The sequence below is a fragment of the Oncorhynchus masou genome, chromosome 5 (genome assembly GCF_036934945.1).
Source record: "Oncorhynchus masou masou isolate Uvic2021 chromosome 5, UVic_Omas_1.1, whole genome shotgun sequence".
Taxonomy (NCBI): Eukaryota; Metazoa; Chordata; class Actinopteri; order Salmoniformes; family Salmonidae; genus Oncorhynchus; species Oncorhynchus masou.
In genome coordinates this window covers 68,653,566-68,675,960 of record NC_088216.1, presented here as the reverse complement: position 1 = coordinate 68,675,960, position 22,395 = coordinate 68,653,566, and the positions used below count along the sequence as shown (strand labels likewise).

Below are 22,395 nucleotides of genomic sequence, written 5' to 3'. Positions count from 1 at the left end.
CCCCATGTGCAGTTGCAAACCATAGTTTGTCTTTTTTTAACGTTTTTTGAGTAGTGGTTTCTTCCTTGCTGAGCGGCCTTTCAGGTTATGTCGATATAGGACTCGTTTTACTGTGGATATAGATACCTTTGTACCTGTTTCCTCCAGCATCTTCACAAGGTCCTTTGCTGATGCTGTTCTGGGATTGATTTGCACTTTTTGCACCAAAGTAAAATCATCTCTAAAAGACAGAACGCGTCTCCTAAATTGAGCGGTATGACGGATGCGTGGTCCCATGGTGTTTATACTTGCATACTATTGTTTATACAGATGAACGTGGTACCTTCAGGCGTTTGGAAATTGCTCCCAAGGATGAGCCAGACTTGTGGAGGTCTATAATTTTTTATTGTGGAGGTCTTGGCTGATTTATTTTGATTTTCCCATGATGTCAGAGTTTAAAGGTAGGCCTTCAAATACATCCACAGGTATACCTCCAATTGACTTAAATGATGTCGATTAGCCTATCTGAAGCTTCTAAAGCCATGACATAATTTTCTGGAATTTGCCAAGCTGTTTAAAGGCACAGTCAACTTAGTGTATGTAAACTTCTGACCCACTGGAATTGTGATACAGTGAGTTATAAGTGAAATAATCTGACTGTAAACAATTGTTATAAATATCACTTGTGTCATGCACAAAGTAGATGTCCTAACCGACTTGCCAAAACTATAGTTTGTAAACCATGTTTAGGATAGGGGGGCAGCATTTTCACATTCGGATGAAAAGCATGCCCAGAGTAAACTACCCGCTACTCAGGCACAGAAGCTAATATATGCATATTATTAGTAGATTTGGATAGAAAACACTCTGAAGTTTCTAAAACTGTTTCAATGATGTCTGTGAGTATAACAGAACTCATATGGCAGGCGAAAAACTGAGAAAAATCCAATCCGGAAGTGGGAAATCTGAGGTTTGTAGTTTTTCAAGTAATTGCTTTTTGAATATACAGTGTCTATGGGGTGATATTGCACTTCCTAAGGCTTCCACTAGATGTCAACAGTCTTTAGAACCTTGTTTCAGGCTTCTACTGTGAACGGGGAGAGAATAAGAGCTGTTTGACTAAGGGGTCTGGCAGAAGGCCATGAGCTAAGTCAGGTGCACGGCCATGAGAGCGAGCTGCATTCCCTTTTCATTTCTAAAGACAAAGGAATTGTCCTGTTGAAATATTATTGAAGATTTATGATAAAAACATCCTAAAGATTGATACTATACATCGTTTGACATGTTTCTACGGACTGTAATAGAACGTTTTTGACTTTTCGTCTGGACTTTCGTCTGGACTTGCCCGCGCCTTGTGAATTTCGATTGGTGAACTAAACCCGCTAACATAAAGGAGGTATTTGGACATAAAGATTAACTTTATCGAACAAAACAAACATGTATTGTGGAACTGGGATTCTTGGGAGTGCATTCTGATGAAGATCATCAAAGGTAAGTGAATATTTATAACGCTATTTCTGACTTCTGTTGACTCCACAACATGGCGGGTATCTGTATGGCTTGGTTTTGGTCTCTGAGCGCTGTACTCAGATTATTGCATGGTGTGCTTTTTCCGTAAAGGTTTTTGAAATCTGACACAGCGGTTGCATTAAGGAGAAGTATATCTTCAATTCTATGCATATCACTTGTATCTTTTATCAAAGTTTATGATGAGTATTTCTGTAAATTGATGTGGCTCTCTGCAAATACGCTGGATGTTTTCGAGGCACAACATTACTGAACATAACGCGCCAATGTAAACTGAGATTTTTGGATATAAATATCAACTTTAATGAACAAAACATACATGTATTGTGTAACATGAAGTCCTATGAGTGCCATCTGAGGTTAGTGATTCATTTTATCTCTATTTCTGCTTTTTGTGACTCCTCTCTTTGTCTGGAAAATCGCTGTATGTTTTTCTGTGACTTGGCGCTGACTTAGCATAATTGAATGTGTGCTTGGGTAGATGGGTAGATTAACAAGAAGTTAAGCTTTAATTTGGTGTATTGCACTTTTGAATGTATGAAAGTTAAATTAAAAAATATATATATATTTTAGAATTTCGCGATCTGCATTTCAGTGGATATTGGCTAGGGGTTCCGCTAGCCTTAAGAAGTTTTTTAACAAGAAATTTGTGGAGTGGTTGAGAAACGAGTTTTAATGACTCCAACCTAAGTGTATGTACACTTCTGACTTCAACTGTGCATGTTGTTTTCTAGTTCTCAGAAGAATGTTTCAGATGGACTACATATTTATTAATTGAATGGTTCTCTCATTGATCAGGTTACTGCCTTCAAATATCTGGGCATTTGAATTGACAAAACATATGGTTGAGCTAGTTAAAAATATCCCCATTTTTTTAAATAGATCTTGCCACTCCCTAAATAGTCAGAAAGCAGATTGTACAGTCAACTTTCCTGCCAGTTCTTGATTATGGTGAGACCAGATTGCAGCAGCCACTACTCTTAAACCTTTGGATGCCGTCTAATATAACGCCATTCGTTTTATCTCTGGTGACAGTTGTAATACTCACCACGGCATCCTGTATCAAAAAGTTAGCTGGTCATCATTAAAGTCCCATAGATCAATTCATTTTCCCCTTTTTGATTGCAAAGCCCTACTACCATTACCTAACTTCATTGCTAACGTATAAAAGAATGAGCTACCAAACCCGCTCGCAGGATTGGTTTACTGTTGTGGTCCCTCTGGTCTCGACCAATTCCTCCTTTAGTTTCAGTGAATCACATTGTTGGAATAACTTACAAAATTCCTTGCATCTTGATTCCCTGGTGCCACAAGGGCAGTTTAGGACTCTGGTGTTGAATTTATTTATTGAGGAGTGCAGTTGTTTCAATTGATTGTAGTGGTTTATTTGTTGAAATTGTGGTGTTGAGGTTGTGCCTTGTGGTTATTTTTATTATCTTGTTTTAATTGTATTGCAAATTGTTCTTCCTATTGTGAGAATACCATTGGGATCAAGACCCTGGTCTCAATTGGGCTACCCTGAATAAATACAAGTTCAGAAAATAATAAAATTAATTATTTTAGCCAGGACTAAGCAGGACAAACACCATCGTAAAAAAATTAAAAAGCCTGGTGCTCCAGGCGACATGTCTGATCATTTTCAACAATTGATACTCTGCCACTTCCTGTGCTGCAATGAACATGTTTTCCATTAAGCTACTTTTTTTGCTCTGACCAGAAACACCTGGAAACTTGTTTTTCATTATACGAGCAGCGAGAAGGATTTATATTGAACACTTTGAATGCAGAATCCTCTCTAAATTGAAAATGGTAAAGTAATACCTGCAAAGTACGAATCAATCCTTTGGAATGGAAAAGAGAGAGAGACAGATGGAGAAAGGAGAGAGAGAGAGAGAGAGAGAGAGAGAGAGAGAGGTCGAGAGAGCTGAGATTAAAACACTGCCTCACCAGAGGAGTTGAAAGATGAGCTGTAGTTTGCATGACAGAAAAATGGTATTTACTATACTCCACGCCACACTGACTTCTCCTTACACTGTGTGCTGCAAAATATGCACTGTCTATGTGTGCGTTAGTCATTTCTATAGCGCCAGCCAATTGTATATGCCTGTCAAACATCTCTCAGGGACACTAACCCCTGACCACATTATAAGCAGCATATGGCTTTCTGTGCAAGGGAATTCAATAGTCCAGAGTATCATGTCTACAGCAGTAATAATACAGACAAGATGTACACTACATGACCAAAAGTATGTGTACATCTGCTTGTCAAACATCTCATTCCAAAATCATGGGCATTAATATGGAGTTGGTCCCCCCTTGCTGCCATAACAGTCTCCACTCTTCTGGGAAGGTTTTCTGCTAGTTTTTGGAACATTGCTGCGGGGACTTGCTTCCATTCAGCCACAAGAGCATTAGTGAGGTCGGGCACTGATGTTGTGCAATTAGGCCAGGTTTGCAGTCGGCATTCCAATTCATGCCAAAGGTATTCGATGGGGTTGAGGTCAGGACTCTGTTGCCTTTCAAGTTCTTCCACACCGATCTCGACAAACCTTTTCTGTATGGACCTTGATTTGTGCACGGGGGCATTGTCATGCTGAAACAGCAAAGGGCATTCCCCAAACTGTTGCTACAAAGTTGGAAGCACAGAATCGTCTAGAATGTCATTGCATGTTGTAGCGTTAAGATTTCCCTTCACTGGAACTTAGGGGCCTAGCCCAATCCATGAAAAACAGCCCCAGACCATTATTCCTCCTCCACCAAACTTTACAGTTGGCACTATTCATTCGGGCAGGAATTGTTCTCCTGGCATCCGCCAAACCCAGATTCATCCGTTGGACTACCAGATGGTGAAGTGTGATTCATCACTCTAGAGAATGCGTTTCCACTGCTCCAGAGTCCAAAGGTGGCGAGCTTTACACACATGAAGCTCCCGACAAATAGTTATTGTACTGACATTGCTTCCAAAGGCAGATTGGATCTCGGTAGTGAGTGTTGCAACGAAGACAGACCATTTATACTCACTTCAGCACTCGGTGGTGCCATTCTGTGAGCGTGTGTGGCCTACCACTTCACGGCTGAGCCGTTGTTGCTCCTAGACATTTCCACTTCACAATAACAGCACTTACATTTGACCGGGGCAGATTTAGCAGTGCAGAAATTGGACGAACTGACTTGTTGGAAAGGTGGCATCCTATGTCAGTGCCATGTTGAAAGTCACAGAGCTCTTCAGTAAGGCCATTCTACTGCCAATGTTTGTCTATGGAGATTGCATGGATGTGTGCTCGATCCCCCCCCCCTTTAGCAAAAGGTGTGGCTGAAATAGCCAAATCTACTAATTTGAAGGGGTGTCCACATAACTTTGCATATATAGTGTAAATTGGTAAGACAGTGGCAAACAGCAGCTGACTTCCTCATCTCAATCATAAGATCATCATCATAAAAAGCCAAACTGACACCCCAACTTAAATAGCAGGCCTTAACTTGGTAGCCCTTTCTGTGTGATCCAGTACATGGAGGGAGTCAGAGATCCACAGGGGCTAAAGGAGAGACTCAGGGTTAATGTAGAGCTCCAGATCTTCTGAATCCAGGCCAGGATATCTCTTTCTCAGTGACCTTGGCTGCTGGGAAAGTGCCATTCTATGGGCTAGGATCCATTCCTCACTCTCCAGTGGCCCATTCCACCCCTACTGTACTTCCCCTTCCCCCTCTCCCACCACCAACACAAACGTCACAACCACGACTCCTCCTGTTTCTTCCTCTCCCGAACAGTATGAAGGGGATGTGGATTACCGGAGCAGGACTGGTCATCACAAACATGGTCTGTCTGTCTGTCCGTTTGTCTGTCTGTCACACTATTGGTAGAACCATGATTGATAAAGTACTGTATGACAGATTTCTCATATGTTAATTCCACCTTTACCTGTAGAGGTTAACCTCGTGGAGATAACAAATATTTTTATAGTGAGTTGTGGTACAGACGAAGCAGCACGGCCAACAGTATTACATGTCATTACAAACGCTAATCTTTCCCTTGTCACTCAACAATCATCCTGTCACGAGGTTTGACATTAACGTTAACGGACAAACACATGAAAGTGGGGTCTGGAATCGATTGAAAATATGACATGACAGACCTTGTGCATATTATTGTCCTCTGTAGCTCAGTTGGTATAGCATAATGCTTGCACCACCAAGGTTGTGGGTTCAATTCCTGGGGCCAACTATATGTGAAATGTATGCTTGCATGACTCTTAGTCACTTTGGAGAGAAGTGTCGGCTAAATGGCTTATATTATTTGTCCGTCAAATACACAGTGGGGTAGTTACAGTATATGATAGATACATTGACCCAGACATGTCTGCCAGGTAACAGAATGTTTGAACACCTTGACAGATGAGAGTCTGTCAAGGTGTTCAAAGAGACATGCCCTCGTTATACAGACACATGTCTGACAGTTCAATGAATAGCAAATGATTTTTAACATCAGAACAAGCCTTAGAATGGTTGACTGGACTTAAATTAATCAAGGCAAAATGGATGGTTTTCCAATAGCTTCGGTGGCCCTCAGTGTCTTTCTCCTACGCCACTCAAATCGATCGCCTTGGGTCGGGATCAAGAGTGGAAAGCAATTAGGGTTTACATTTTCATGCTTTTCTGCAGGTGTTAATTTACAGTTTGGGGGCATGGATCAATGGCCCACACTGGATAACAGTGAACTGTCCCTACCCCCCTCTGCTTCTCTCTATTACCCCTCTGTCCCTCCGTGCCCCTCTGTCTGGCACCATGTCCCTCCAGCCTCTTATAGCCAGCAACACTCTCCCACTCTCCAATCAGTCTACCTCAGTCAGAGTCTGTCTCTGACCCATCAATCACATATGTCCATATTAATCAGTCATGAGTCCTCTCTCACCTGACCAGTAACAAAAACAACAAACTGGGCAAACTAAACTAAGAACATGGGACTAAACACCAGGACTTCTGGATCCAGGACTGCAACTGGATCCAGGACTTCATCAAGAGTCGCCCCCAGGTGGTAAGGGTAGGCAACAACACATCTGCCACGCTGATCCTCAACACTGGGGCCCCTCAGGGGTGTGTGCTTAGTCCCCTCCTGTACTCCTTGTTCACCCACTCCAACACCATCATTAAGTTTGCTGACGACACAACAGTGGTAGCCTAATCACCGACAGCGATGAGACATCCTATAGGGAGGAGGTCATAGACCTTGCAGTGTGGTACAAGGACAACAACCTTTCCCTCAATGTGAGGAAGACAAAGGAGCGAATCGTGGACTACAGGAAAAGGAGGGCCGAATAGGCCCCCATTAACATTGACGGGGCTTTAGTGGAGCTGGTTGTGAGTTTCAAGTTCCTTGGTGTCCACATCACCAACAAGACAGTTGTGAAGAGGGCACGACAACGCCTTTTCCCCCTCAGGAGACTGAAAAGATTTGCAACTCCAAATCCTCAATTTTTTTTACAGCTGCACAATCGAGAGCATCCTGACCGGTTGCATTACCGCCTGGTATAGCAACTGCTCAGCATCCGGTCGTAAGGCGCTACAGAGGGTAGTCCGTTACGGCCCAACACATCACTGCGGCCAAGCTTCCTGTCTCGTTATTGTTATTAAATTGTGTAACTTTTTTGTTAGATTTTTTACATTATTTAGTAAATATTTTCTTAAGTCTATTTCTTAAACTACATTGTTGGTTAAGGGCTTGTAAGTAAGCATTTCACGGTAAGGTCTACAACTGTTGTATTCGGCGCAAGTGACAAATAAAATTTGATTTGATTTGATAGGCTGATTGATCTAATGAAGAGGCTCGTTCAGTCCTTACACAGGGAGATGAGCCTGGCTGTAATCCCAGGGAGACTGGCCAGTGTGTAATGGCAGTAATAAGGCTGGAGAAGGTCAATAGAGCTGGGATAAAAACGCCAGTGTGTAATTATGGAGGGGCCAAGACAGAGACCTCAGATGTGAGGTCGGATTCACAAGCCATTATTCTATATTAATCGTTGCTCTTCACAGTACCAGATTGGCTCTTGATTAGCTAGCTATTCAGACACTATCGTTTGGCATCTCAATCATTACATTTCCAACATGTTACAATCGTAATGACCACCTTTGGACCACAGCCTGTATTTGTGGAACGCAACAAGTGTGTATTTGTGTGTGTACTGTGTCTTGGAGTGTTTCTAAGAGTTATTCGTCTTGAAGTGTGCTCGAGTGGTTGTTGGAAAACTGTATTTCTTCTGATGAAAGAGTCTTTGAATTGTCCATTACTTGTCAATTCTAACAATGGCTCTTGCAAAAAAAAGTATGTTGAGAATGGATAGAACTTCAAAGTGTTCAGAAGTGAATTAGTCATTGTGGAAGTGTGAGGGGCGCAGAACACATAAAGAATAGCTCTGACTGTCTGAATGACTCCTGCCCCTAGTGAGGAACACGTCAGTTGAAAGGTCAAGTGTCTAATGATGTCTTCAATGGTGGAAGATGCGACAAAGTTAGAGGACATTAGCTACTGTATCGGGTTCTGGTCTATAATCTCAAATTGAACAAAAAAAACCATCCTCTGACTCATATGAAGCCTTCAGTGTTTGTTTCGATTTGAACTCTGCTCATGTCGGGCGGTCATGCAGCGAGAAAGGAGGCATTTTTCTGGGATGCTACAGCACTGTGCTCCTGACCTTACCCTGGGGCTGTATCTGCACCAGGTTCAGGCCTTGCAGGTTTGCCCCTTCACAGGTGGGTACATCCAGTGCTTCAGAAAGTATTCACGCATCTGGACTTTTTCCACATTTAGTTGTGTTACAAAGTGGGATTTCATTGTCATTTGTTTGTCAATGGTCTACAAAAAATAATTTAATGTCAAAGTGGAAGAATTATATATATATATATATATATACAGTGCATTCAAAGGTATTCAGACCCGTTGATGTTTTCCACATTTCTTTACATTACATCCTTATTCTAAAATGGATTCAATTGTTTTTCCCCTCATCAATCTACACACAATACCCCATAATGACAAAACAAAAACATTTTTTCCCCTCTATCCTTGCTAGTCTCCCAATCCCTGCCACTGAAAAACATATCCACAGCATGATGCTGCCACCACCATTGTTCAGGTTAGGGATGGTGCCAGGTTTCCTCCAAATGTGATGCTTGGCATTCAGGCCAAAGAATTCAATCTTGGTTTAAAAAACAGAGAATCTTGTTTCTTTAGGTGCCTTTTGGCAAACTCCAAGTGGGCTGTCATGTGCCTTTTACTGAGGAGTGGCTCTATGATAAAGGCCTGATTGGTGGAGTGCTGCAGTGATGGTTGTCCTTCTGGAAGGTTCTCCCATCTCAACAGAGGAACTCTGAAGCTCTGTCAGAGTGGCGATTGGGTTCTTGGTCACTTCCCTGACCAAAGCCCTTCTCCACCGATTGCTCAGTTTGGCCGGGCGGCCAGCTCTAGGAAGAGTCTTGGTGGTTCCAAACTTGGGGATCTTCAATGCTGCAGAAATATTTTGGTACCCTTCCCGAGTTCTGTGCCTCGACACAATCCTGTCTCGGAGCTCTACGAACAATTCTTTCGATTTCATGGCTTGGACTTTGCTCTGACATGCACTGTCAACTGTGGGACCTTATATAGACAGTTGTGTGCCTTTCTAAATCATGTCCAATCAATTGAATTTACCACAGGTGAACTCCAATCAAGTTGTAGAAACATCTCAGGGGTGATCAATGGAAACAAGATACACCTGAGCTCAATTTCGAGTCTCATAGCAAAGGGTCTGAATATTTATGTAAATAAGGTATTTCTGTTTTTTATTTGTAATACATTTGCAAATATTTCTGAAAACCTGCTTTCATTTTGTCATAATGGGATATTGTGTTTAGATAACAATAACAATAATCAATTTTAGCTGTAACGTAAAAAATGTGGAAAAAGTAAAGGGGTCTGAATACTCTCCATTCTCTCCATTTTCAAGACAATTTAAGTCAAAACTGTAACAAAGCCACTCAAACTATTCTGTACGGCTTCCTTCTTTTCACTCTGTCATTTAGGTTAGTATTGTGGAGTAACTACAAAAATCACTACTTGACTGATGGACCTGACAGATGTATGTGTGGGGTATAGAGATGGGCTAGTCATTCAAAAATCATGTTAACCACTGTTATTGCACACAGAGTGAGGCCATGCAACTTGTGATGTGACTTGTTAAGCATATTTAATGTTTAATTAATTTGTAAAACATTCAACATGCTAAATTCCAGTTTGACATTATGGGGTATTGTGTGTCGATCAGTGAAATACAATTTCCATTTTGTCCATTTTAAATTCAGGCTGTAAAACAACAAATTGGGGAAAAGTCAAGGGGTGAGAATACTTTCTCAAAGTCAGAAGTGAGTGAACCATACTGGGATGGACAGAGGTCTTCCAATAAGTGGATTTTATCTTCATTTTGTGTGACTTTCTTTAGATGTCATAGGATTTAGACTTTGTACTCTTAACTTTGAGGTAATCATGGAAAGCCAGGCCTGCTTTAATTCATCCACACAGACACACAGCCAGCATAAGTGTTATAGAAAAAGACCAGATGTTTTAAATGCAACGTGACTGATTTATTCCTGCACTTCAGGATGATACTACTGCATTGTATTTTGAAATATGTAGCATGTCACATCTCCAGATATAATTAGGAGTTTTCTTTTTGAAACATAGATATTACTAATCATGGCAATGGCCTTGCGTACAGTATGTATGGAAAGACAATGTCTTTTGAAGGGTCTCATCAAACTACGCTGTTTATTCCGAGTGCTTTGATATCCTGTAGCTGGCTTCATTCAGATGATTCCTTTGATCAGCAGAGTGTGTGGATGATCAGGTATCTCTTTCTACCCTTGAAGAAGCTCGCGTTCATGTGTGCTTTCCCCCGTACGTTTCTCAAATGTACCATGTCAACCTGTCATGCTCAGCAATACCCGCCCGCAGCCAAACAGGAGAGTTCATTCCCCATCAGTGGCTAGCACCACGCTTAATATGCTCACGATGGAAAATAAATGTGTGTGTGATGCATGTGTGTTTTAGAGAACGTGCGTGTAATTTGCTTATGTTAAGAAATCATCACTGATAGACACACACCTACTATGTATATTCTTTGTGGCAGAGGGGGTGCAAACATCCTTTGCCTGTGTGTGTGTGTGTGTGTGTGCACCTGCTGTCACGCTGGTATAAATGATTTGGGTGAGACAGGAATTCGTAATAGCGGTTTTTATTGAACTAAATTAGGGCCTGCCATATAAAGGCACGGGGACGAAGCCCAAACAAACACGTAACAAAACACAGGGTAGAAACCCAAAACAAAAGAGCGAGGAATACCTCAAATAAATAACACAAGTGCACAATGATTAACCCACGGAACGAGACCCGTAATCATCTGCACAATCCACAATGACACGAAAGCCAAAACACACAGGGCAACGACACCGGCCTCGAGGACAATCACAGGAACGCAGTGCCGGTCGATCAAGAACAGATGCAGCTGCCAAAGTTGCATCGTCGTTGGACGAACCAGTAGCAGTGGCGACGGGCCAGTTGTAGCTGCTGAAGAGGCGTTGCCGGACAGACCCGTTGTGGTGACGGACAACCCGGTTGCAGTTCCCGAAGTTGCGGCAGGGGCCTGGACCGACCAGTCACAGCGTCTTCGGACGGGCCATTCCCTCTTTCTCCCTTAATGGTATACAAAACACAGGGTAGAAACCCAAACAAAAGAGCAAGGAGTACCCCAAATAAATAACACGCGCACAGCGTTTAACCCACGGGACGAGACCCGCAATCATCTGCGCAATCCAGAATGGCACGAAAGCCAAAACACACAGCACAGGTACTCACACGCACCAACAGAAATTGTAACAATAATGGACAGCTCAATGGAAACCAAAGGGCACACTTATATAACTACTAATCATTGGGAATAGGGGACAGGTGTGGGCCATTAAAGTTCCAGAGGGATCCATGACACGTGTGTGCAGAAAGTGTGTGTACAGTACTTGTGCACTTGCATATCTCAGAGCAGGATAAAGGCAGCGATGCAGTGACAGCATCTAATCTGAACGTATTTGATTGGCCTAGCATGGGCTGTGAGAAATAAGCCGCAGCGTTTGACTTGTTAAAAGGGATGTTCCTAACTAAGAGTCTTGTTGGCCCTGACATAACTGGGACGTAGTTCTCTTTGTCAATGCTAATAATCAATTCACATGCTGGGAAAAAGCTGACAGCACTCCCCCACTGACTGTGTTTGGCGCCAGCCTCCAACACAAGCACCACATTCCCATGCATTAATACATAACCCAATCAGTTACCAATCCCAGAGGAAGCATCACACACAGATACTGATCAATAATATCTACAAAGGAGTAAACATTACATATAAAACAATGTCATTAGATCTGTTTTATCTTCATTCCCTTTTCTCTGTTAAGGGGTTTAAAGGTTTGATTGTTTGATGCTAATGACAGTTAATACACTCAGGATTCTGTCTGAAAGACTTTATCTGATGAAAGAAGTGTACTTCTTGCCACTTATACAGTACAGGACTTGGTGCATGTGGAGGGAAGCTTAGTGTGTGTGTGTGTGTGTGTGTGTGTGTCTGTGTTCAAGTGTGTATTTGTGTGTGGTTGTGTCCAATGTATGTGTATGGAATGGTCACAGCGGGTATCCCCTTGAGGGCGAAATGAGCCAGCCTGGGTGGTAGCATCATTTCTCATCACAGATTAAGCATTAATAACGGGAGACCTGGGGATGAGTTCAATCTTTTTAGCCAGGCTAGTGCACCCCTTCACACCACTGAGGGGACAGTCACAGAACACTGACTACACAGGTCTATAAACCCTCACCCTCACAGAATTGAACAGGGGCACACAGAACCACACAAACAACAGACAACTCTCTCGCTTTCTCACTCTCTCTATCTCTCTCTCTCTCTCTCTCTCTCTCTCTCTCTGTGTGTCTCTTTATCCTTGTGTCTTTCTCTCTCTATCTGTGTGTCTCTCTCTCTCTCTCTCTCTCTCTCTCTCTCTCTCTCTCTCTTTCTCTGTGGTGCTCACTGCTGGAACATTGCTGCTCAGTGACTTGTCATTTCCATTTCATCCCCACTCTCTTTATAATAGGTTGCTAATCAATACAGTAACAGGTACAGGGATTCTTCCCTCACTGCAGGACCCAGGAGCACAGAGGCATGAAGTGTGAACATCTCTCAGCCCTCCCTCCCATCCTCTCCATCCTCTCCTATCTATTCATTCTCCCTTCCCCACCACCTCACCCCCATCCTCTCCAATCTATTCATTCTCCCTTCCCCACCACCTCACTCCCCACCCTCTCCATCCTCTCCTATCTATTCATTCTCCCTTCCCCACCACCTCACTCCCCATCCTCTCCATCCTCTCCATCCTCTCCTATCTATTCATTCTCCCTTCCCCACCACCTCACTCCCCATCCTCTCCATCCTCTCCTATCTATTCATTCTCCCTTCCCCACCACCTCACTCCCCATCCTCTCCATCCTCTCCTATCTATTCATTCTCCCTTCCCCACCACCTCACTCTCCATCCTCTCCATCCTCTCCATCCTCTCCTATCTATTCATTCTCCCTTCCCCACCACCTCACTCTCCATCCTCTCCTATCTATTCATTCTCCCTTCCCCACCACCTCACTCCCCATCCTCTCCATCCTCTCCTATCTATTCATTCTCCCTTCCCCACCACCTCACTCCCCATCCTCTCCATCCTCTCCTATCTATTCATTCTCCCTTCCCCACCACCTCACTCTCCATCCTCTCCATCCTCTCCATCCTCTCCTATCTATTCATTCTCCCTTCCCCACCACCTCACTCCCCATCCTCTCCATCCTCTCCTATCTATTCATTCTCCCTTCCCCACCACCTCACTCTCCATCCTCTCCATCCTCTCCTATCTATTCATTCTCCCTCCCTCCCTTCCCTCCTCTCCATCCTTTCCATCCTCTCCTATCTATTCATTCTCCCTTCCCCACCACCTCACCCCCCATCCTCTCCTATCTATTCATTCTCCCTTCCCCACCACCTGACTCTCCATCCTCTCCATCCTCTCCTATCTATTCATTCTCCCTCCCTCCCTTCCCTCCTCTCCATCCTTTCCATCCTCTCCTATCTATTCATTCTCCCTTCCTCACCAACTCACTCCCCATCCTCTCCATCCTCTCCTATCTATTCATTCTCCCTCCCTTCCCTCCTCTCCATCCTTTCCATCCTCTTCTATCTATTCATTCTCCCTCCCTCCCTTCCCTCCTCCCCATCCTCTCCATCCTCTCCTATCTGGATCCCATCAACTGATCACATCAAGGCAGTGTAAATATAGAAATCAGTTTCTGTTATGTGAAGGCCATGTTTAGTTAACATACACAAACAGAGGGCCATGGTTAAAACATGTTGTCATGGTAGAGTGGAGGAGACATTGTTTGGTTGGCTGTCTAGTCTGTGTGGGGACAAAACTTTCTGCTGGAAGAACTGCAGTGCTGTTTTCAAGGTTAGAACTCTTTAAATGTTTCTTTCAGAGGGTTTTCCCCTTTGTGAAATGCACTGAGCATGCTTTCTTAAGGAGGGTGAGTCAACCAAGTTCGGAGTCCTTAGCCTTAAAGGTTTATGCAGTTGGTTTGAGGATGAAATTGCTAAGTTTTGTGTCTCAAGACTCATATCTAATTCATATTGCAGAACTGATCAAGATGGAGCAAGCCAAGGGATTGAAGAGGGCAGACGTGCGCCCCGTCATTGCAATGTCTTTCATAATGAAGACGTCTCGGTGTCGATCCTTTGTGAGGCCAGCCTAGATGACTTTCATCTTTGAGGAGTTTGAGGTGAAACAATAAAGAGGGCATCAGGATATATGAGATCTGAAGGCGTGAAGGAGCTAGGCTCTCTGAGCTGTTCTATCCCACTGTGCTTGTGACTGCCTGTGCTCTCCATTCCCCTGTAACTGTGTTGATTATTTTCCTCAGTTAGGCGTTTCAGGTGTGTCAGCCCAGGGGTTGCCAGAGTTGTTTTTCATTTATTCATTTATGAACCTAAGCTGCCTTGGGCCATGCAATGTGAAACATGGGCCATTCCCAGGTGCTCAACAGTGCACCTGAGGTATTGATTGTCTCCCTTTGCAGCACTTACCCAGGTTCAACTTAGTCTCCAACTAAGAGTGCTTCATTATCTTAAATGACTTCACTAAGACAGAAGAGAGTCATGCAGGAATGAGCCACATCAGGAGGAAAATAGATTAAACACCTCAGCATGTGGCTGTCTCTCTCAAACGTAATGTTAGAATTACAATGTTAGAAACTACTGTAACAAAGTACCTCTAAACTACATTTCTTTTTACAATAAAACATCTGACTACTCAGCCAATGATGGATACAACACATATGACATACAGCATGTAGTAAAACAAAACATATGTGTTGATGAAAGTAAATAACATACTGTGAACATGTCCTTACCGTCCACACAAGAGGGTTTGTTGCGTGTCGTCCCGGCCACTTTCCCCGGTAGACAGGAGCACTTGACCGTCTGGGAGCGCTCCTCGATACGGTTCTTATTACAGCACCGGTGGGCTGCGATCACCTCACACGTCCCTCCTTCTGAGGACACACACAGAGGGACAGACTGGTTAGCCTACCACAGGGGAGCTGAGGAGTTTGATTGTGTCACGTATACTCCCTCTCTGGCCTCTAGGTCACCACACTGCTGATTATTACGCACACTTGTCACCATTGTCACGCGCACCAGCGCTTATTGTCACTCACCTGGACTCCATCACCTCCTTGATTACCTGCCCTATTTATGTCCCTCCCTTTGGTTCCCTCCCCAGGCGTTATGGTTTGTGTATCTGTTTCATGTCGGTGCGCTGTTCGTGTTTCTTGTTTTGTTCATGTTGGTTTATTTATTAAATGTATTCATTCCCTGAACTTGCTTCCCGACTCTCAGCGTACATGGTTACAGATTGGATAATTACCGTGGAGCATACAGTATACTAGAACGTCAAGAGTAGGATTCATGTTGGATAATAAAATGGTATATGCGGAGGGTAGAAAATGGTATGCTAGAAATAAAATAAATCCCTGCTGTGAATACAAACATGTAATACATCATCTACAGCGGACTATAAAAAACACATTGTGCTAAATAAGACCACTGTGCTTCTTTTAATTTGCTTCTACTGTATGGTTACAAATATTATCTTAAAAAATGATGAGGTTAAAAACATTTGTTGTTTTTAACATCCTGAACTTTAATCATTAGTTCATATCATCATATACTGCATGCAAATGTTAAAAACCCTGCTGAAAATAAAATAAATTCACATCATTATAAACGTAAGTCACACAACATGCAATTACTATGTTATCCTTTTCACCATAGCATGAGTTGCAAATTGCCCCTAAAGGCATTTAGATGATTCTAATTTGACTCTCAGAGTTCCTCACTCCATACAAATCACTCCCTGGTGATGAGGAAATGATGCTCTGCTCTCACATTAATGTGGCTGTCTTTGCATCCCTGAGATCCTGCATATGATATTCATATGTTCCAGTAGGTGAGAAATCCTCCTGGGGTTCTGGAGTGAAGGCCTGGAGATACAGAGCAATTACGCTCCTCTCATTATGACTACACACATCAGTTCTTAACCAGGCCGACTGGGTTAAACCAGCCTCCATTCACTCCACTCACAATGGCTCTCCTGCAGAGGTGATATCATTCACAACAACTGCAGCACAATGGACCTTGTTCTGACAAAAGACAGTGTCAGACAAATTCAGAGAGAGAAGAGGAGAAACCCGCCAATGCCACTGGTGGGTCCAAGTAACAAGAGGAATCGCCCTGGGGAGTGAGGGGCTGATGGGGCCTCCTTGTCTAAAGAGAGAGAGAACGGCAGAGGGATAGGGGGATGGAGACAGAGGGACAGGGCAGGGGCCTGACAGAGCCCGCAACTGGGTCGGTGAGTAATGACGGAGACACTGGGAGTGCCCCTTTCACACAATTATAAGGTGGCTGGCTAATGCAGCCAGAGGAGATGCAGGAGAGGGGCCCTAAATCACTGTGTGGCCCTCTCCTCATGCCCCAGGAAAAACTCTTTATCTTCCTGCGACAGCCATCGCCACAGACACCACCGTCCAACATTTAAACTGGAGCTCATCCGAGGACACAGAGGGGAGGAGAGAAGGATAATTGGAGAAAGAGTAGTGGCAAACAGGAGCCAAAGAACACTTCCTCTTTTGTAGCAGTGTGTTTTTCTTTATGGTGGCTTTGCATTTTAAAGATGGTGATAAAATTGTTATATTTTTTTATTGAAGGCAGGCCCTGTAAATGTCTGAAGTGGGTGGATCCTGAAAAAAAGGTCTGAGCTGAGCTCACACCGGGATGGACAGGTTTGGTAACACTTTCCTGCTCACATGTTCATCAAGGGCTGCCATGCCCAGACCACAGGCAGTGGGGACTGGGATTAAAAGGAGAAAATTTGCAGTCATGTTGGCCGCCGCTGTCCTGCAGTATTAATGTCACTCTCCACAAGCTTAGGTGTTGATATATCGGGCCATGAGGCAGAACACAAACCATAGAAGTGAGGAAGTAATCCCTTGAGTGCGCTATATTTAAACCGCAAAACCCACAATATGCTGGACTAGTTGAATATTTTACTGGTAGTTTCCTGCCTGGAGACATGCTTTCAAGTCTGTGGTAGAGGCAGAACTCACAAAATGTCCACTTTCAAGTCATGTCTACCAAGAGAATATTTATCTAACCCCCTGGCCTTTTATCGGTTGGTCTAAAACCACAATGATTCCATCAGACTCCTTAATGCTGAAAATGCATTTCCATGAGGAATCAGCTGTTTTGTCCATAGGAAATATAAAGCCCTCTGATGACCATGTATGAACAGCATTTCAAAGGATATTCAAAGACTATGGTATCTTGCAACCTCTTTATCTGACCCCCATATGGGATACTTGATCAAAACATAGTACTTGTATGTTTGTGTGGTTGTGTGTATGAGTTTGTCTGTGTGCATGCTTGCGTGTGTGTGTATGTGTGTTATTTAGTTCCAGACCCTGGGGTCAGGTAAGCAGCTCTTTGTCCAGCCATCAGCCAGGTGGACATTAGAGCAGTTTACTCAGTACCATCTGTGCAGACAGAGAATGAGAGCCATACAATGGGACTGCTCTGACACCATGGAGCCAGAGGAGAGAGATACTAAGAGGACAAATGGCCACTTGGATAGTATATTATGCTGTCCACATAAACCTAAGCTAATTTGGACCATGTCAGCACAGGGCAAATATTTGTCTATTACCCTGTTTGTGTGTACATGTATGCCTGTGTGTGCACCTGGCCTATGTGTGTGTGTATGTATTTGTCTCTCTGTGTATGTGAATGTATGCAAGGTGAAATGTACATACACATTGAGTGTAGAAAACATGAAGAACACCTACTCTTTACATGACATAGACTGACCAGGTGAATCCAGGTGAATGTTATGATCCCTTATTGATGTCACTTGTTAAACATGCACTATGCAGAAATGGCTACGATATTTCTTGGTTGATAAAATTCTAATAGTTAACCTATTTTAGTTTATGTGACAAAACAAGCAAGGATAGTGTAGAGAATCATTGTTCTATCTAAACCGCTGTGAAATATCTTTTCCATAATGAAATATGTTGTATTTTCAGCTGCTTGAAGCTGGTGTACAAAAAAGAAAGCAAAAGATGAAAAAATGGGAAGCATAAAAATATTGCACATACAGTAGAACAGATATACTGCTTCATAGACTTGCTTTCAATGAGAATGACAGATCTATAACACACTTTTCTATGTGAATTTGGTCGGGTCGCCCAAAAAGTTACATATTTCAGCTTTAAATCCACTTCAATCATGTAGATGAAGGGGAGGTGACAGGGTAAAGAAGGAAGTTTAAGTCTTGAGACAATTGAGACATGGATTGTGTATGTATGCCATTCAGAGGGTGAATGGGCAAGGCAAAATATTTAAGTGAACGAGGATGGTACTAGGTGCCAGGCACACCGGTTTGTGTCAAGAACTGCAACACTGATGGGTTTTTCACGCTCAACAATTTCCCGTGTGTATCAAGAATGTTCCATAACCCAAAGGACATCCAGACAACATGACACAACTTTGGGAATTATTGACGTAAACATGGGCCAGCATTCCTGTGGAACGCGTTTGACACCTTGAGTCCATGCCCCGATGAATTGAGTCTGTTCTGAGAGCAAAATGGGGTGCAACTCAATATTAAGAGGTGTTCTTAATGATGTGTACACTCAGTGTACATGTGAGTGTGTGTTTGATGGATGGACCATTTACAGGCTGTCACAGCAGCTAAAAGGGTTAATCCAAACAGGTCAAATGGAGTAGGTGGTTCTGCTCTTTACCCTTTGAGTGGATGAGGTGAAGGGCATCAACGAGAGCATCGACTGGTCATTTTTCTCCTCGGAGCCCACGGTGACTTCAGTCATTAGACAATGTGATTAAGTGATTATGTTTAAGGAAATCGATGCTTCATTGTTTTCATCTTAGCCCAATGGCCAATTAAAACCCAACTAATGAGAGAGCGCTTCAATATGAAGAGATAGAAGAGGTGAGAAATGGAAGCTTACAGGTCAGCCATTATTCACAATATTGAATTAACCGCTCACCATTAAAAAGCACAGAGAAACAAGTTTGAAAGCTATAGTACGGTAGGATCGGAAAGTCTTTGCGCTCATGTACTGTATATTGTGCACTCCCACACATACATCCTGTATGGCTCTCCAATGACAACATCAGGCAAAGGGAGAATTTGCAAGAGAGCAAAGGAGCCTTGTGTTATTGACAGGGAGGATTCTGGCTACTCACTCCCCTCTCACTAAATCTGGCCAGTTCAGACAACGAGACAATAGCAGTGTTTGTGTCTATGTCAGTATAGAGATAACTGCCTCTAATCTATGCAGAGTTTGCCTCTCTCTCTCTCTCTCTCTCTCACTCTCACTCCAAGAGTGGCCATTAAGCCGGTATGTATTGCTGAAACAACAAACTCCACAAATTGAGAAGTTCAGTCTAAATCACTCAGTGACGGCCTCTCAACCCACAACATCTTAATCACAATGCACTCAAGAGAAGATGTGTTCTTTCCATTTTCTTTCATGTTTGAGGGGTCTTTTGTTTTGGCTTCCTTCATTCTACCTCTTCTCTGTGTGGGGTTTTAATCACTAACTGACAGCACAAAGTTTAGTTTAAATGGGCAGAAAGACTCAATCTCAGGAGTGTGGTTATAAAGATTTTATCTTTCAATAAGTAGGTAAGGGGAAAACACCCAAAACAAAGAATTAAACATCATTTGTGGCTTTCATTTATCGAACTAAGTGGGGGCTGTGTTCATTTGCAGTTTGCTTGAAGGTGGTGATGGAAATCAAATTGAGTTTTTCATCCCCTCACCCTTAGAGCTTATCGACTATGAACCTTAAAAACAATATTTTCTTAATCTGTTTTCTGTTAAAAACATATCTACTAAAGTACCACCAGTGTTCCATTATCTACAGCATTGAAGTGAATTGTTTTCAGTCACACTGGAACATGATGGAGTAAGGCCATGCATTATGGAACAGACCCTTAATTTCAGACAATGTATTCACGCTTGAATGGCACACATACTGTAGGTGCAGTACATTCATTGTGAAGTGCTTTGATTGCTAACAAATAAGTCTGACATCAAAACAGCCCTATTCTGTTTGGCCGAGTCTGTCTTTAGCATCAGTTAGCTGGGTCTTTACCGGGTGGACTGGCAATCAGCAAGCATCAGAAATGAAGAAAGAAAATGGGAGATATTAATGACTCGTTTGAGGAGGCAGAGGCATCAAAGTGGATGAGGCCCAGCTGTCCCTGTGCATGTATCTTTAATGGTGCCCCTCGTCATTATCAGCCAGGCAGAGGGATTTAGCTCATTACTTAAACATCAAGGAGGAACTCCAAGAACACTCCCCTGATTACTTAAGATAATGTTTAAATGCACTACAAAGCAACATCATATGGACTCCAAATGAGATGAAATCTAGCCTCGCCAGAAAAACTGTTTTCGTGTCGTTCACTCTGACTTAAATTAATGCTCTCCATATTTCATCTGCTCAAATGCACCCTCTGAGTCAGAACTGTGTGAAATTACACAGCCCCATGACTAGCACTGGAGGCTTTGGAGTCTTTCAGACCAAAGACCCCACGTCCATCCAGGCAATGCAAGTTTAAACAGGCAGCAGGGCTTCTGTGTGTGGATTGATGGAATCCCCTCAATGGGGTTGATATGAGCCGGCTGCTGTATTTTGATGGTAGCCTTTGGTGCCCCCGCCTCGGCCCCAGTAGCTTGTGGGTTCACACACACCATGACTAGGTCATCTCCCAGGGAAGTGTGTTGCCTAGGTTCATACCACCTCGCTGCCACTAACACTCTCTGACTCACACCTCCTGGTGAAGAAAAGGAATGTGTGAAGGAACAAAAGGAGGGAGTGTGTGTGTGTGTGTGTGTGTGTGTGTGTGTGTGTGTGTGTGTGTGTGTGTGTGTGTGTGTGTGTGTGTGTGTGTGTGTGTGTGTGTGTGTGTGTGTGTGTGTGTGTGTGTGCGTGTGTGTGCGTGCGTGCGTGTGTGCGTGGTTGTGTGTAAGTGCACGTGTTTGGGAGAGAGGGCATATTTCTGTAAATGCATAAGGAATAGGCTACATCTTGGCTCGACACCCAGGTTCACACTCAAAATAATCCAAAGCAACACCAGAGCGCCCCGAGCCCTGTGAGTGAATCATCCGCTAGGACTTGATCCCGAGCCAGACAGAGACGGCCCTGCTACAGCACTGTGTTCACAGGGCTGACGCCAGCCAACATGGTTAGATAACAAAGGCAACCCTGAGTAGGTGGGCACTGAAACACGTTCAAGCCAATTGTCGCTAAATATATCTAAGTTCTCTGGATGGCACACAGCAAAATCAATGGTGTACATTTAACTTAAATGTACACTATTTTCAGTGAACATACGTGTCCCACTGAACTGGTGTTAAAATAACACTTTTAAAAGTGTTAAAGATTTAACACTTTAGTTTTTCCCATTCAACTCTTAAAGTGTTCAAATTAACTTGATTGTGGCATTTGCATAGCTCTACTGTAGAGTGACACGCAACATCTACTGTGTAATATATAACACTTGATTTAGAGTGGCCTCACTTTGCTTTGTGCTGACGCTGTTACATTTTCTCAGTGTAAGAAATGAACACCTGTAGTGTTGCACTAAATCATTTTGAGCTGTTGTTTTAACACTATGTTGTAAAGCCTATTTTGCACATTTCATAGAGTGCTTTTTCTTTTCAAGTAAATTATAGAGAAACCACCCATGACTGTATTTGTTCGTGACAGAGACATGATTATTTCATTTGTTCCTTTTAGAGGCCTGTGGCTTTCATCAAATGATTACCTAGGTGAGTGATATCATTAAAATGAAACTATGTGACAATACAATTGATACAGTTCCTTCAGAAAGTATTCACACCCTCTGACTTATTCCACATGTTGTTGTGTTACTGCCTGAATTCTAAATTGATTAAAAAAATGTTTCACACCCATCTACACACAATACCCCTTAATAACAAAGTGAAAACATGCTTTAAAAATTGTCTGCCAATTGAGTGAAAATGAAAATCTAATTTACATAAGCGTTCACACCCCTGAGTCAATACATTCAAATCACCTTTGACAGTGATTATAGCTGTGAGTATTTCTGGGTAGGTCTCTAAGAGCTTCGCACACCTGGATTGTACAATATTTGCACATTATTATTTTTTACATTCTTCAAG

The 22,395-nt window shown here is 43.0% G+C and overlaps 1 protein-coding gene across 2 annotated transcripts in view; it reads right to left on the bottom strand.

The window, feature by feature from the left end:
* LOC135527766 (chemokine-like protein TAFA-1) overlaps positions 1 to 22,395 on the bottom strand; it is a 264,346-nt gene that overhangs the window by 16,539 nt on the left and 225,412 nt on the right. For both annotated transcript variants that reach the window (XR_010453474.1, XM_064956322.1), the window contains exon 3: positions 15,014 to 15,154. Coding sequence is in view for 1 of the 2 variants with exons in the window: in XM_064956322.1 (XP_064812394.1) it covers positions 15,014 to 15,154 (141 nt within the window). In the remaining variant the exon portion in view is untranslated. The remainder of the gene's footprint in view (positions 1 to 15,013; positions 15,155 to 22,395) is intronic.